We start from the raw sequence: 17,144 nt of genomic DNA on the forward strand, positions 1-17,144 counted from the left end.
TGTTTCCATAAGATCCAGCTGTTGGCAAACCTGAAGGGCATTTTCTTAATTAGGGAAAAAATCTGCTTTGGTACTTGGGTTTGTAGACTGCCATCCTATTCTGTTCCTGGAAGTGCAGTGAGATCTGCCTGTCCTTTTCCTGGCTTCCCTGGAGCAGTTCCTCCGGTGGGTTCTTAGGGTGATGTGGATAGGATTCCTGTGTGAGAGCTGTGGTGTCTGTGATGCTGGCACCTGACTTGGGTCTGTTTCAGGAGCACAATGTCAGGATTTGTAGCAGGAACCTTTCTCCTGTGCTGCAGGGTGTGGTGAGCAGAGTATTCTGAGGCTATCATACACTTGCTTTATTCTCTTGCAGATGTTCTTGTTTGGAGCAATGACCGGGTGATTCGCTGGATCCTGTCGATTGGCCTTAAAGAGTATGCCAACAATCTGATCGAGAGCGGTGTTCACGGAGCACTTCTAGCCCTGGATGAGACTTTCGATTTCGGTGCCCTGGCACTTTTGTTACAGATTCCAACGCAGAATACACAGGTGACCCTAGAGCTGTCAGGCCTGTACCCTGCCACAATGTTCCAGAAGCCGTGATTGCACATGCTCACTTGTCTCCTTGTGTTCAGGGAAAGCCTAACATTGGATGGATAGTGAAGGGATTTTTATAGCTTGTTAGTGAGGGAATGTCCAGAGTCAACAGAGGCTTAGCTTAGCCTTATACTCTCATCTGCATGGTTTCTGTTTCAAGCCTGAGGGATTTTAGAGTAAAATGAGGAGAGCCTCCATTCATAAGAGTGGGGCTCACACACACGTACTTACTTTTTGTTTTTTTATTTTTTTAAACGTACCACATGAAAGCTGTATTAATTTTACTTCTGTGGTAGTTGTTTTATGTAATTCTCTTTGCTTCATGACCAAATTTGAAAACGTGGAATTTCTATTCCTCCACACAACACCAACTTTGGTGCCTACTCTAGCCATCAGCATAGCACTTACTGTTAGCAGAGGCTGCTTGTTCATTTTCTGACCACCCAGACCCAAAATAATCATGCAGAAGACATATTAATTATAATACTGTCTGGTCAATAGCTTAAGCGTATTTCTAGCTAACTCTTACATCTTAAATTAACCCATTTCTATTATTTTATATTTTAATTGTCCTGGCGCCCAGGCATCTTTCTCCTCCGACAGCTACATGACATGTCTTTGATTCCACTTACTTTCTCCTCTGTCTGCTTGGAATTCCCACCTTACCCTATCTTACCAATGGGATATACAACATAGAGAGGGGGATCCCACATTGCCTCCCCTTTTCTGCCTAACTAAAAAGGAAGGTTTTAACTTGAACATAGATTACATAAAACAAAACAGTTATAAGGTAAGAATTATAGTTATAATATTTAGTCCATTTACATTTGGCAAATTAAGGAAAATACTCAATCATCTGTCCTATCTTTGTGAGTTTAAAGTTTTATATTTAATCTATCTTTTATCATAACTAAGGAAAAGTATAACTATTTTTAACTCTTCAAAGACCCCAGATGGATATATTACATAAGTTAACAAGAAGAACATTGTAAGCAACTTTAAAAACTCTAGAATTGACAGAGACATTTCACCACCTGAACAGTCACCTAAAGTTCTTTTGTAACATTGGGGCATCCATCTTCAGCCTACAGACCCATAGTATCCAGCAGATTTTTCCATGAAGTAGGAAATTTGAAAGGCTGTTTTGCCTCTTGTCAGTTAATTTTGTGTCTGTCCCATAGAATATCTGGCAGATCCTTTTCATGAAGCAAGAACCCTGAAGGACAGTCTCACTTCTTTTAGGCAACTTTAGCAGCCTTTTTTTTTTTTTTTTTTTTTTTTGGTGGGTCCTGCATGTCCAGTTCATACAGCATAACATCAAGAAGTCCAGGCCAGAGCACTTTTTTTGCCCAAATGGCTAGCAAACTCCATAAGGAGCCTCTTTGATGTCTATCCTCCTCTTAAAATAGATTGGTGCTATCAAGAGCAACTGTGCCTTATTGTCCTGAAAAATCCTAAGTTTTTTAAACATTTTAAATGCCATATTCTGAAAGGTTTGAAGAATACCTAATTGAAATATATCTCTATATATCTATCTAGAAGACTTAACATGACTACAAATTTGACTATTATAGATGATTATCTATTAACCTATAATTTTTAATTATACATTGCATTTTAAATGAGCTGCACAAACAATACCTTAATTAAGAGCAGAAATATATATATATATATATATATATATATATATATATATATATATATATCAAAATTGACCTTAAATTTGTATCAGTAAACTAAGATCCATACCAATGCAAAGTTTTTTATCCAGATAGAGGAGGAGAGAATAGGTGAAGTCAAAGAGATTCCATGTAGCTGCCACGCCCATGCACTGGTACCAGTAAACCACAAGCCTTGTGGTAAAATGTAAAATAATAAAAATGGGCTAATTTAAGATGTAAGAGCTAGCTAGAAATAGGCTTAAGCTATTGGCCAAGCAATATTGCAATTAATATGCTTTCTGTGTAATTATTTTGGGTCTGGGTGGCCAGGAACGAATGAGCAGCCTCTGCCTACAACTTCCGATGACTTCCTCTCCAGTCTGCCCACAGATTAGATGCAATTGTGTGTCAGGATGTCCCCAACAATGAAATATGCCAGCGTGCTTCCTAGTAATTGATGAAGGCTTTGTTGGCTCTTTCATTGTTTCAGGCTCGAGCTGTCTTGGAAAGAGAGTTCAACAACCTTTTGGTCACAGGGACTGATCGGAGGTTTGATGAGGTGAGTATTCAACCTAATGTTTTTATTCTCTACTTTGCTTGCTGGGCATCTGACACCAAACCCCAACCCTTGTGTGCATGGAGTGTGCCCCGTTTCATCATCATATTTAGAACCATGTGGAAAAGCTGCTTAAGGAGTGTGGACCCATATTGGGAGGGAGGGGATACACACACACACACACACACACACACACACACACTCTCTCTCTCTCTCTTGAGAGAGCTAAGTGCATTGACACTGTCTACCATTGGGCATGCCCAACCCAGAAAAGAATGGATTTTGTTTTGTTTTGTTTTTTTAGTTTTTCAAGACAGGGTTTCTCTATGTAACCCTCAATATCCTCAAACTCATGGAGATCTTGCCTACCTCTGCCTCCAGAGTGTTAGAATTAAAGGCTTGCACCACCACCACCCAGCCAGAGTAGTTTTAATAAAACTTTTTTTTTTTTTTTTTTACGGTTTTGTTTGTTTTCAGAAAGAATCTTGCCTTGTAGTTCAAGGTGGCCTTGAACTTGGAGCATCGTTGCCTTAGGTTTCCAAGAGCTGGGGTTGCATGTATACCCAACATGCCTGGCTTGCTGTTGGTTTTTGATGTCTCACAAATGGTTGTCAAGTCATAAAACTGGACGAAGCCTCAAAATAGTGTCTATCTTGTGTTCTGGGATGAACTGGTCATTCTGCCCCAGCCCAGAGCCTCTGTACTTTGGGGAAAGTTGTGTCTCAGAAATGTGTTTGCTCAAAACTGTTATTTTTTTCCTCTTGAAACCCATGACATCACATGTAAGGATTGTCATTGAACCTTGAAAAAAAATCTCTAATTTGATAAAGAGAACAGAAGCTATCTTGAAGAGGCCTTGTTGGCCATGTTGTAGTCTGTAGTCTGTGTGTCTTGTTTGTGAGGTGGTTTTTGTGTGACAAGTGTGGGATGAGAAGGGCCACAGCCCAGGACTGGCCTCAGTTCTCCAACTGTGGCCAGAGGAGCATCTCCACAGTCCTTTTCCACTGCAGATCTGGAACTAGGCAGGCAGTTGTGCTGTCAGAGCCCCGTGATCCAACAGAATCAGAAGAGCACAGGCCTGGCTGGGTGCCACTTTTATTGTTAATTGGCGTATCTCCTTGGTTTGCCAGGACGATGACAAAAGCTTCAGGAGAGCACCTTCATGGAGGAAGAAGTTCCGACCGAAGGACATCCGTGGCCTGGCCTCTGGCTCTGCAGAGACATTGCCTGCCAACTTCCGGGTCACCTCCTCTATGTCATCTCCCTCTATGCAGCCAAAGAAGGTTCAAATGGACGGTATGTGGTAGGCCCTGCAACCACTATGTGTGGGGAGTATGAGCCCTGACTGCACCTGGGGCATTGGAGTGACGCTGCATGCTCAGGTGTATTTGTAGTTCAGCTAACCCTAACATTGGTTCCTCAAGATTAACTAAAGTAACAGAAACTAAGACAAATAAATCCTCATCTGATTGAATCTTAGGCTGTTTTCCATAAGGCTTAGTACTGTCTGTTTTGGGGCCGGGGTAGAGCCCATACTGTGAGATCACACTCGACAGGCAGCACAGGTGCACTTGCTGTAGTCACAGTGCTGAAACCACAGAGCCTGAGACAGGCTCTGTCTTTAGTAGCCTAGGTTGTCTTCAGATCACAGTAAGTCTCCTGCTTAACTTCATGAATCCTGGAATCATAAGCATAAGCCACAACACCTGGCCAAGTAAATTGTAAATAATACAGTTTTCCTCCCTTTCTGCTGTTTGTCAGTCACATATATCCCTGTTATAGGACAGAGAAGACAGTCTGGAGCTAGGTGTGCCTACTGGTGTTCAGTCAGAAATGGTGGGCGACCCAAAGCTTCTGACAGGTGACAGAAGTCAGATGAGGTTTGACCTTGCTGCTAGGAGGCACATGACCTTGAGCAGGTGTGTTCTTGAGCAAGCCTTCTGGCTGAGCTATGTGTTCCTGAGGAAGTTTTGATAATGGACAGCCATGTTCTTGAAGCAGCCAAACCTGAGCCCTAGCAGGCAGACAGCTCCTCCTTGCTGATGCAGGTGGTGGGTTAGTTGCTGGTCTGCTGGGATTTTTGTTTTGATTGCACAAACGAGAGACGGGCACATGAGCTACGCTTCACTAGGCTGGCTGGAAAGTACATGATGTAGAAAGCTCTGGCTAGTTTGGCTGTGGTTCAGTATTGTGCTTCCAGGGGAGGGTCAAGTTTTTTCTGCTCACAGCAACTTCTTGAGAGCCAGTGTGAGCCTGGTTTGCCAGCCTAACTGAGACTAAATGGTTGTATACAGGTTTTCCTTGTTCTAAACCATACCTCTTGGTCAAGCACTAATGCTCTAAGAATAGGAGCTTAGAGAGAAAGCAGCCTGGAAAAGAGGAGTAGGAGTCTAGGGTGTGGGTGTGGCTTTCCCTACTCTCACTTGTGAGAGGGCATCTACTGAGCACCAGCTGTGCTGAGGGCTTCTAAGGAGGAAAGGTGAGACATGGTGTACATGGCAGGCAAACCTTCCATTGAGCCAGCTGCAGTGGCTCTGAGAGTGTGGCTATGAGAATAGCCAGCTCTCTGTGCATAGACCCATCCTATCTCTTAAGCCGTCTGGGCTTTTTATTAAATGGTAACCAGCAGTTCAACGGTTTCTGATGGAAACTGAGTCTGGCCATTGGTGTCCTAAGAGAAACTGCTGTCCTGGCCATCCTGCTCTTTCCTGGAGCCCTTTGCCTAGTGTAGCCTCAGCCCTTCCCCCCTCTGCGTTCTTGAAAGTACAGTATTCGGGCAGAAGACCTGTAGTACAATCTCAAGAGAAACATGGTAGCCTCTTTTGTCCATCATGTACATGGACACCTGAAGTTGTGTTTGTGTTGCTTGCCCGTTGCTGTTTCTGAGTTAGCCACCAGTTCCTGGGCCCTCAGAGAGAGCTTCTGGGCCACCCTGGTATTCTTGACTGGCTCCTTCCCCAGAGCAGACTGTCTTCCTATCACTTGGGAAGTCTTGTCAGGTGTGGAATGTCTTTTTTTGTTCCCTTGTGTGATGTTTAACACTAACTGCACGCTGTGTTTGCACGCTTCCTCCCTTGCCTGTGGAGACAGGTAGTGTGTCCGGAGCACAGAGGCTGGACTCTGCCACAGTCAGGACTTACTCCTGCTAGAGCCTCCTGCTGGTGAGTAGAGAGCTGCTCCCAGGTGTCCCCGTACAGTACAGGTACAGTGGGGGACTTCGTGTCTACCTGGCTTTGGCAGCTTTGGACTAGGAGAGCCAACTGCAGTTATTTGGGAACTGAAAGAACCCAGCTCCTGGTGCTTGGCACCACACAGGTGCTGTGGTGGACAGTAGCCACATAAAGTGAAACAGCTTTCTCTCTCTGTCTCTGTCTGTCTCTGTCTCTCTCTCTCTGTGTGTGTACATGTGTACACATGTGAGTGCATGTGCCAGCAGAGTCCAGAAGAGGGTAATCCCCTAGAGCTGAGCTCTCTCCAGCTCTGCAGACTTTAAGTACTCTTGCCCTAGGTGTTGGCTGATGTCATGGAGGGGCAACAGTGAGAACAGTCCTCCACACTGGTGTGACTCTTTCAGCTGCTCAAATTAGCACCCATGTGTGGCATCTGCTGTTCTATTTAGTCGACAGGTGGCTGATGATGTGAACTGTGGCTCAATCTAGAGGGCTGCTGTTCAGCATACAGCTTCATTGCTGAACTCAGCTTTAGTAGTGGCCACCTGTGTTCAGTGCTCCAGAGCCATTTTTAAGGGTGGGAGTCCCCTAGGTCCATGTCTTCCTCATCTCTCTTTGCTCCTGAGCCCTCTCTTTCCAGGGTGCTATTCCCCTGGGATATGGGAGTGCTTTTTGGAAGGAGGGGGGCTTTTTTTTTTAATTAGTATCATGAGACACATGCTTGGGGACTGGGCATAGGTCACAGGTAGCAGTGGGGCGGCCCTTTGTTGCCAGTGTGTGCTAAGAGGAAGTGTCTGTGCTTGCTTTCAGTTTACCCGCACTACTTCTACAGATGACGACACCGTGGCAGAGACAGGCAGAGCTTGGTGGAGCCCCATCTGGCAGCACTTGCTGTATGGACCCAAGATATTTTATTACAGAGTTTTTAAACTTGTGGGGAAAAAAAAATCACAAATACCATAGAGAAAATATTTTAGAATTGACTGTTTCTTATATTTATGTAAACTTACACTTCCTCATTTATATAGTTATGTACTCTTTCATGTATATCCAGGCTATAAATATCCTTTTGAGTCAGTTCATGTTCTTATACCTAATTTTAGTCTTTTAAATGAATGTACTGTAATGCTTGTGTGTAAATCTGAGCAAATATAGGGCTTTTGTAAATTATGCATTTACTGTAATTATTCCTGTTTAATTTTTTAATGATGAATCCGACAGAGGAAAGGATTTTGCTACATTTATAAAGTCATCATGATACAAGCCATGTGCATTCTCCTCTACCCAGCTCTGCAACAATCATTCTGAAACAAGCAGACTTTATTTCCAGACTTTTTTCTGTCGTATTTTAATGACTGACCTTAATTGTACTTTTTCTACAAGAAATCTCAGCTTCCATTAGGCTTGGGACGAATGGTCAGGACTCTGTGAACAGCCCTTAACCCTGGCCACATCCCTGGCCCTGCTCTGGACATGGGTCGATTGTCTTCAGAGACTGAGCAGGGCCTTGAGCTAGGAGCAGCACTCTACAGGGGCAGGGTGTCTCATCACCTGCGAACTGAGCAACCTAGAGAACCTTGCAGCTGCCTCCCTCCACTCTCTTCAAGGACCAATCACCATGGGCAGGTGCTCATTTCCTGACTGGGGCAGAGCAGGTGAAAGCAAGAAACCTCAGCGGAGCAGGCAGCCTGCAACTCCAATAAAGGCCTTATTCTTCTTGTGTAAACTGTCTTTTTACATTTATTTGTAAATGTCTTAAGAATGGACCTAGTTGTACACTCATAACTGTCTTGGCAACCTCCTCACTGACTCTGGTGAGTTAAGCCACAGGGCTCAGGCAGACGCGCGTATTTATTGTGTAGCTGATGTGGGAGAGGCTTTTATATTTGCTTTCTGCTTTTAATTCATCTGGACAATTGGTTGTTCTGTTTTCCTGTTAATCGTTTGTGACCCTCTCAATTATATAACAAAGTCTGTGCAGTTGACTTCTGAACTATTTTTATCACAGTGTTATTTATTGCTTTTTTCAATAAAGTCCCCAGCATTTTCCACTGCCAGTTAAGAATGTGATGAGCAAGTGTCGTCTGCCTTATGCTCTACTGAAGGTGGAGAGTGGGCAATGGCATAGGGCTGGAACAGTCTGGGGAACCCCCGGACAGACATGGGGGCTTAAACCATCTAAGTCTGTAAGGGTCCTCCATCTAGGGCCCTGGCTGGTAGCTAAGACACATACGTGCCTCTGTGGGATGTTCCTGCATTGCTGCTCCTCCCCTCTGCTGCCTTCCAGATATGGCTCTATCCTCCTGCCCCTCTGTGTTGTCAGCAGGGCTTTGTCCCTTCTGGCTGAGGAGACCTGACTGCAGTCTGCAGTAGCTTTGCCCCAGGGGACAAAGGGAAAGGACAGGCCTAGAGGCTTTAGGCAGTCACACACACACACACACACACACACACACACACACACACCAGGAAGCTCCACCAGACTAGCCCTGTCTCTTCAAGACTGACCGCTGGGGCTAGAAAGATGGCTCAGTGGTTAAAAGCAGTGCCTGTTCTTCCAAAGGCCCTGAGTTCAATTCCCAGCAACCACATGGTGGCTCAAGACTGACCTCCTTCAGCACAAATACAGATTAGGATCCTCCTGCCCCTCCCAGCACATCAGATTTGTGTTGCCTCCTGTTTACAACCTACCTGCTGACCTGTGCCACAGGCTTCAGACCCTTACTTGCTTGAGGCGACTGTAGGGGCCAGGGAGATGGTTTAGTGGGTAAAATGCTTGTCTTGCAGGCCCAAGGACTTGAGTTTATGTTCCCACACCCCACATAAAAAGCTGAACATGGTGGTGTGTTTGTGTAATCCCAGCACTAGGGTGATGGAGACGGGTAGATGTCTTAGAGCTTTATGACTGCTTCAGAACTCCCAGGTACCATCTGGAGAGGTACCTAAGCACCTCCTGCTCTTCCAGAGACCTGAGTTCAATACCCAGCACTCACATGATAGCTCACAACCCTCCAACTCTAGTTCAGGGGTTCTGATACCTGCTTCTGGCCTCCACCGGTACAGACACACAAAGTAGTACACAGTCATAGGTGCAGGCAGAACATCCACACATTAAAAAGGTTCCTGGAATCCTTGGTGGTTTTATTGGTGGTGATAGTTGAGAAATAGAATGAGCGATCGTAGCAGTTTCCTTTCCAAGAGTACTGCATTGCTCTGTGTCACCCATGGTGGGTATGGGGACTACAAGCATCCCTGGTCTAATGCTGATGCTGTCACTCACATGAACCCTCCCATTACTGAACCACCTTTTGAACCACCCACAGTGAAGCAGGACTAGAGAAGCTGAACATAATTGCAGGCTTGTGGCCAGCTTTGAGCTGCAATAAAAACTGTTTCAAAGATTAAATAAGTAGATGGCCCAAGTCTAAAGTCAAGCACTCGTAAGGCCGAGGCAGGACTGTCCAGAATCCAAGGCCAGCCTGCGCTACACAAGTCCCAGAACAAACAAAACAACTCCGGCATGGTATCTAACTCTAAATTGAAGGCTAACCTGGGCTACCTAAGTTCTGGCCCAGCCAGGTTTACATAGGGAGACTGTCAATGAGCAAAAGTAAGGACCTTGCCAAATATAGTAGTGCACATCTGTAATTCTGCTAGGGCTTGATGGGACACAGGAGGCTCCCTGGACTCTTAGAGGCCAGGAGGTCTGGTGTAGCCCACAGAGAATAGCAAAAAGACCACATAAGGATAGAAAATACCCTTCCCAGGGGCTGGAGAACTGCCTCAGCAGTAGAGGACCCAAATTTGGTTCCCAGCACCCACGTCAGAAAGCTTAAAACCATCTTTAACTCCAGCTTGAGAGACCTGACACCTCCTGACCTCTGGGGGGCACCAGCACTCCCACGCATCACACTGAAACCCATGCATACACAAGAGCACAGGAATAAACAAAAACAATCCACAACTTCCTTAGCCTATTTCCCAGCAGATGCTTTCAAGGTAATAATGGGTTTGGATATTTTTTAAAAAATGGTTTCTCTATAAATACCTTCCTAGAACTCGCTGTGTAGACCAGGCTGGCTTTAAACTCAGAGAGATCTGACTGTCCTCTGCCTCCTGAGTGCTGGTCTTAAAAGTATGCACTACCAGAGCTGGAAAGATGTCTGGCTGCTCTTCCAGAGGACCTGGGTTCAGTTCCCAGCACCCACATGGCAGGCAGGTCACACAACTGTCTGTAACTCTAGTTCCAAAGGATCTGGTGCCTTCACACAGGCATATATGCAAAACATCAATGCACGTAAAAGATGGCTGGAATAAAGGTCATTTGTAAAAATAAACTGCACTATTCTGCCTGGCTTTGTGGGCTTTTATTGTTAATAAAGTCTGCCTGACCTAGGCTAGGATGAAAAATTGGTGAAATAATCGCCTAACATGGACATGAGGATTTGAATTACATGCCCTGCAACACACACGGAAAGTTTTGTTTTGGTTTTATTGTTTTAAGGATTTATTTATTTATTTGAAACAGGGTTTCTCTGTGTATCCCTGGCTATCCTGGAACTCACTGTAGGCCAGGCTGGCCTTGAACTCACAAGGATCCACCTGCCTCTGAATCCAGAGTGCTGGGATTAAAGGTGTGTGCCACCATCGCCCAGCTTTAAAGATTTGTTTTCAATCAGAGAGGGAAATAGGAAGGGGAAGGTGCGTGTGTGTGTGTGTGTGTGTGTGTGTGTGTGTTCAAATGGAGGCCCAAAGAGGGTGTTGCATGAGCTAGAACTGAAGTTACAGACAGTTGTGAGCCTGCTATTGTGGCTACTGAGAACTGAACTTGGGTCCAGATCCTCTGGAAGAGCAGCAGGTGGCCTGTTTTTCAGTTTCATTTGTTTGTTTATTTATTTATTTGAGACAGTTTCCCTATGTAAACCTTGCTGGCCCAGGACTTAGGTAGCTCAGGTTAGCCTTCAATTTAGTTACAAATTTAGCCACCATGCTGGAGTTGTGTTTTGTTTATTCTGGGATAGGGTCTTGCTGTGTAGCGCAGGCTGGTCTTGGATTCTGGAGGGGCTGAGGCGCCCCCTGAGTGGTTTATAGACTTGGATCATGACATCTGGCTTCCAAAGCCACTATTTCTACTCAGGATTGGTTTTGTGGCATAGGGGCTGTTCCATTCTTCCCAGCTCCTTTGCACTTGAGTGTCATCTTGGAACGAGATGGACGACCTGGTCTTCTGGAGTCACACATACTTCACCACCTATTGACTGGGGTGGTGGGGGATGGGCTGTGCCTTCTGCCACAAGAAAAGTCACAAGTCCAGCATTTCTGGATGTGTGTATGTGTGTGTAAGACGGTCTTTCTACACAATCCTGGCTGTCCTGGAACTTGCTGCTTGGGTCAGGCTGGCTTCAAACTCAAAGATTCACTTGCCTCTGCTTCCCAAAAGGAAATTAAAGATGTGTGCCATCTTGTCTGGCCTGTGTTTTAATGTTTTGAAACAGGACCTTTCTATGTTACCCAGACTCCTAGAACCTTCCTGCCTCAGTCTTCCCAAGGCTGGAATCACAAGCCTGCATCACCAACCATGGCTTAACACCTTAAGAGCACAATTTGTTCAGGAGCTGACATCAATGTCACAAGGCCAAGGGCTGGGTATCTTCAGAGTTGGCTCTTTCAGAGGCTCACAGACTTCTGTGCACTGCCTCTCCTGTTCTTCTGCATTCCAGGACTCCTGATTCCTTCCTGGAATCTCTGGTCTTATCTCACTGGGGCTGTGCCTTGGAGGATGCAAGCTGCTTGGCCCCAAAGACAGACAGTTGTATACTTGCAAATCCCCATTACTTCCACTTCTTCTTTGAAAAGTTGGCATTCTTACTATTTTATTCATTATTGAATCAAGTAAGAGCTATGTGACTGGGGAGATGGCTCTGCCAGAGGTGATTACAGCGCAAGCTGAGAGCTTGAGTTCAATCCCCAGCACCTACACGATAAGCCAAATGGTGTGCAATGGGAATCCCAGCACTGTGGATGTGAACAGATGAACTGAGGACTTCATAGGTGGATGTGTGGCTAGATGGATGGGTGGGTGGGTAGGTGGATGGGTGCATGCTTGTTCGACCTACCAGGAGCCGTACCATCAAAGAAAAGTCTCTCTCCTCCAGCAGTCATCAACTGCCAATAGCTCCTTAGCTGATGATGGGAGACCTGCCTGTCTCCACTCCATTCTGGAATGTTGACTGGTGTAATCTTGTGCAGGCCAGCACAGCTGCTGTGAGCTCGTGAGCACAGCAGTCCCATCATGTCCAGAAGACACTGCACTGGTTCTGCTGACCTCAGCTTTGGTGAATTATTAGAAGGGACAAGTTACACACTAGTTGACAGATCTTAATTGGCTTTGCTTTGTGAGCCTAGAACATAGGAATACTTCTCTTTTTTTTTTTTTTTTTTTTGGTTTTTCGAGACAGAGTTTCTCTGTGGTTTTGGAGCCTGTCCTGGAACTAGCTCTTGTAGACCAGGCTGGTCTCGAACTCACAGAGATCCGCCTGCCTCTGCCTCCCGAGTGCTGGGATTAAAGGCGTGCGCCACCACCGCCCAGCGAACATAGGAATACTTGACTCTGTCAAACGGGCAGTTCTTTGGGGCGGAGGGAGAGAGAGGCTGCTGTTTGCCTGTCTGATGGTAGTTTTGAGGTGCTGCACCCCAGACAGAGAAGAAAACAAGATGGAGAAGACTGCTTATTGTACTAGCATGTGAGTCCTGGGGATTAAACTCCAGTTGCCAGTCTTAGTGGTAGGCACCTTTACTCCCTGAGCCCTAGCTATCTGCACATCTTATTCTGAGCTGCTCCTTTGCGACAAAGCAAGAGGTTTTTTTTGTTTTGTTTGTTTGTTTGTTTTTAAATAGGACTAGGAGGTGGCCTATGTTTTTTGCTGTTACCTCTTATTTTTGTTTTGTTTTTTGAGACAGGGTTTCTCTGTAGCTTTGGAACCTGTCCTCGAACTCACTCTGTAGACCAGGCTGGTCTTGAACTCACAGAGATCTGCCTGCCTCTGCTTCCCAAGTGCTGGGATTAAAGGCATAGGCCACCACCACCCAGCTGTTACCTCTTTTCTTAGAAGGGTAAGTAAGTAACTGATTTTGAGGTGTGCTCTCATCATGGTTCCCAGGCTGAAGCCATTTTCCTGTCTCAGGTACCCCAACACAGGGACTCAGGCAAACACCATTGTTCCTGGTTTAGATATAGATCTTGACTTTTCAGCTTGAGGAAATGGAACTTAGCTTGAGTGACTCTAGTTTAATTTTTAGCCCCACCTGTTGGGCACAGTTCAGGCTCTTAGTATAAATGATGCCTGTAGTTTTTATGTAACAAAATGTATGAGATCATGTTTTTATTTTAAAACCAAATGCTGAGGAGATGGCTCAGTCGGTGTTTGCTGTGCAGGTATGAGGACCTGAGTGTGATCCCCAGAACCAAGGTGGAAGTGATGGGTGAAGTGGTATACACTTGTAATCCCAGCACCAGAGAAGCAGAGACAGGAGGATTCCTGGAGCTTGCTGGCCAGCTAGCTTAGTCCACTGGGTGATCTGCAGGCCAGTGAGAGACCCTGCCTCAAAACAAGTGGGTGAGCGTCCTGAGGAAGATGCCAGAAGTTGTCTTTTGACTTCTGTGTGTGTGTTCACACACTTGAATGCACACCTACATATGTATACCTACGATATGGAATCTCTGGCACCTGACATCTCTTGTTTCTTCCCTGGTCTACCCTCAAATTTGACAGGTTAGCTTCTTTTTCTTCCTTGTAGTGCCAGTGTTCGTAGGAGGGCCTTATGCATTCTAGACAAGCACTCTTGTCACTGAATTACATCCCTAACCTCCTTGCTCCTTCTCTTCTTCCTTCTGAAGGAGAAAGAGAGAGAGAGAGAGAGAGAGAGAGAGAGAGAGAGAGAGAGAGAGTAAGTGTATCCCCGGACTAGACTGGTCTCTAAATGATAGAGATCCCTCTGCCCCTGCTGTATTAGTTAGCTTTGTTATGCAGTGCAGGAGCATCTGCCTAGGGACAGGCACAGTGAGCTGGCCCTCCTGTGTCCAGACAATCGTGTCCACAGCCTGGATAAGACAAGTTCTCATTTGAGACTTTTTTTTTTTTTTTTTGGTTTTTCGAGACAGGGTTTCTCTGTGGCTTTGGAGCCTGTCCTGGAACTAGCTCTTGTACACCAGGCTGGTCTCAAACTCACAGAGATCCGCCTGCCTCTGCCTCCCAAGTGCTGGGATTAAAGGCGTGCGCCACCACCGCCCGGCTGAGACTTTTTTTTTAAAAGGTGATTCTATGTCAAGTTGGACAGACAGGTAGATGGATGGTTAACAGGTAGGTATATAGGTGGTATTGGTTGTTTTTTGTCAACTTGGCTCAAACTAGAGTCACCTGGGAAGAGGGAACCTCAGCTGATGAATTGCCTCTGTCAGATTGGCCTGTGGGCAAGTCTGTGGAGGCATCTTCTTAGTTAACGATTGTTAGGGAAGCTTCCAGCCCACTGGGCGGGGTGATGACACTTCTGGGCAGGTGGTCTTGGGAAAGGAGATTGAGCAAGCCAGTAAGAAGCACTCCTCCATGGTCTCTGCTTCAGTTCCTGCCCTGCCTGAGTTCCTGTCCTGACTTCCCTCAGTGAAGGACTATAATTTGAGTCAAATCAGCCTTATTTCTCTCCAAGTTTCTTTTAGTTAGTATTTTGTTTTTGTTTTTTTAAATACCAGCAATGAGAACCCTAAGGGATGGATGAACAGATGGATGGTAGATGAGTAGGTGAATGGTAGATGGGCAGAAGGACAGACTGGATGGGTGGGTAGATGATTGACAGGTGAGTGGATGATGCTGTGCAGACGCATGCATGGGTGGAGAGCTGCACGGTGGTGGATGGGTAGATGCATGACTGCATGGCTGAGAGGTAGGCGGAGGGTAAATGTGTTGGTCAGGGGAAGACAGGTGTTTCTAAGTCAGCTCCCTTTAGTTGACTGGCATCCCAGCAGCCTCTCAGAGGCTTGCTTCCAGGATCTGGGAAAAGGGATAGGAACACGGGGTGTGCCTTGCCTGGTACGGGGCGGGGTTTTGCGTGGCCCCGGATGCAGCTCCGCCCCCACGGAACCGGAAGTGAGCGGGCGCTGGGAGCGGTGGGGCGCGGCGGGATCCTGGCGGACCTGGCTGGCTCGGTGAGCGGGGGATGGGTGTCCTAGAGAGCTGCGGAAGGGGCGAGAGGTGGGTGGGATGGGTTGTCAGGGTGCAGGGCCTGGACGGGGGGGGGGTCGGAATGTGGGGCCGGGACTGGGGGGTCGGGGCCGGGACCCGGGTCAGGGATCGGAGTGCGGGGCAAGGGTTGAGGCCCAGGGGTACAGGGCCAGGATCCAGGGATCAGGGCCTCAGAGTGCAGGACCGGGATCCAGGAGCCAGGTTTCAGGACCAGGACCGAGGGTTCGTGCTGTGGGGCCGGGATTGTGGCTTGGGGGTCGGGTCCGGGATCGGGGGTCGGGCTCCGGGGTGTATGGCAATGATCAGGTCTCGGGGTGCAGGGCTGGGATCTGGTGTCGAGGTGCAAGGCTAGGATCGGGGATCGGGGTCATGGCCAAGACCCGGGTTTGCGGTGTGGGGCCAAAATCGGGAGGTTGGAGTGTGAAGCTGGGATCGGGGGTCGGAGTGCAGGGCCAGGATTGGAGGCTCAAAGCCCCTGGTTGCAGGGTCGGGATGGGGTCGGGTCGGAGGTTTAGGACTCCGGTGCTGGGCTATTTGGTCATCCGTGGAGTAGCCAGGGTGCAGAGTGGCCCGGGCTCTGAGGGGGCGGGGCGTTTGCTCTAGGATTCCTGGGCATAAAGGAAGGGGTGGGGTTCCCGGGCAGGATCCCAGGATCTAGAGGTGAGGTGCGAAACCAACTTGGGGTGTTCTGGGTCAGAGTGTATAGTTAAGGGTCTGGGGAGTCAAAGTACCTGGACGTAGGAACGGAATGGAACCCTGAGGGCTGGGAGAAGCTGGTGGGGGTGGGGAGACTTTGGTTGTAGAATCTAATGGAATGGTGAGGGCCTGGGGGAAGTTGTTGGGCCTGGAGAGCCTGAAGTTCCAGAATCCAATGAAATTATGAGTGTCTGAGGGCCTTTGGGAAGTAGGCAGGGTGGGAAGCTAGTGTTCCAGGGCCTAGGAGGATTGGGGTCCAGCCCTCTGGGCTGGGAGGCCAGCGTCAGGGGACTGGCCTGGACACTTGAGAGAAATTTGCAATGGGGTCAGTGGAAATCCAAGCCGCTAGCTTGCATCCTGGAGCTAGGGAGCCTGGAATCCAGCTGCCCCTCCTCCTGGGTGTATGCCCAGTCACTCATTGGTGGTTGGGCCCGGTCTTTTCCCCTGTTTCCTTTTGGTCTGTGTGAGGGGTGGGATCCTCCAGCCAGAGAGAAGGGATTCCATTTTGTACCCAGTCTGCCCTGAGCCATTGCAGTAGCCTGATCGATCCAGCATTTCCTCCCCATCCAGTAGGCCCCCACGGTCAGCTTATACAGCCCTCCTGTCCACCAGGGGCCAGGCCACTGTGGATCTGAGGACCCGCCTCAGCACCGATGCCTCACCCAGAGTGAGTCACCAGTTCAGGCCCTGAGTCAACACTGCTTCTCTCTTTGGCTGAGAGGGTTTTCACCAGAAATTCCAAGGAGGGAGAAGCAGCTTTAAGTGGGAACTTCAGGCAGGAGAATGCAGAGCTGGTGTACTAGCTCCCTGGGAACTAGAAAAGGAGCCTCCGCTAGAGCACCTTCCCCCATAGAGCCTTTTCCCCATGCTTCCTCTTCTGTTGGCATTGAACCCTGGGCCTCGCTAGACAACTTCTCTACCCAGCCACAGCCCCAGCCCGAGAGCAGACCTTTAATTGAGGCTTTGTGACAGTGGTACCTCTAACACCTTGTAAATGCCAGGGGATGTAATTGGCCCTTCAGATCTTCGTCCTGTTAGTTGGGAAGGCACCTGGTGGAACTCAGCGTTATCCTAGCGCCCTTACCTCCCTGTTCGGTGTCCTGGGCATGGTCGTGTCTGCCTACCAGCTTGTCTCTTGGTGGTGTCCCTGCACAGGCTAGCCCACTCTCTGTGGCCTGCCTTTGCTGGCCTCACTAGGCATTGGGGGTGGGGTGGTTGGTATCTCCATGACTTCTCCTGGCCCTAGCCA

At 47.6% G+C, this 17,144-nt stretch overlaps 2 protein-coding genes across 13 annotated transcripts in view; both read left to right on the forward strand.

Moving 5' to 3' along the window:
- Positions 1-7,944, forward strand: part of Ppfia1 (PTPRF interacting protein alpha 1) — an 84,651-nt gene extending 76,707 nt beyond the window's left edge. For 5 of the 7 annotated variants that reach the window (XM_057779643.1, XM_057779644.1, XM_057779647.1 and 2 more), the window contains 5 exons: positions 356-531; positions 2,731-2,799; positions 3,927-4,092; positions 5,887-5,957; positions 6,777-7,944. In XM_057779643.1, the coding sequence (XP_057635626.1) occupies positions 356-531; positions 2,731-2,799; positions 3,927-4,092; positions 5,887-5,945 (470 nt within the window). In that variant the 3' untranslated portion in view covers positions 5,946-5,957; positions 6,777-7,944. The remainder of the gene's footprint in view (positions 1-355; positions 532-2,730; positions 2,800-3,926; positions 4,093-5,886; positions 5,958-6,776) is intronic. The other 2 variants (XM_057779646.1, XM_057779649.1) reach the window with 1 other exon arrangement.
- Positions 7,945-15,084: 7,140 nt separating this feature from the next.
- Positions 15,085-17,144, forward strand: part of Cttn (cortactin) — a 35,381-nt gene continuing 33,321 nt past the window's right edge. For 3 of the 6 annotated variants that reach the window (XM_057778177.1, XM_057778181.1, XM_057778182.1), the window contains exon 1: positions 15,085-15,162. The gene's annotated coding sequence lies outside the window, so the exon portion shown is untranslated. Of the gene's footprint in view, positions 15,163-15,188; positions 15,209-15,838; positions 15,860-17,144 lie in introns of those variants that run through there. The other 3 variants (XM_057778179.1, XM_057778178.1, XM_057778180.1) reach the window with 3 other exon arrangements.

The sequence above is a fragment of the Chionomys nivalis genome, chromosome 8 (assembly GCF_950005125.1).
Source record: "Chionomys nivalis chromosome 8, mChiNiv1.1, whole genome shotgun sequence".
Classification (NCBI taxonomy): Eukaryota; Metazoa; Chordata; class Mammalia; order Rodentia; family Cricetidae; genus Chionomys; species Chionomys nivalis.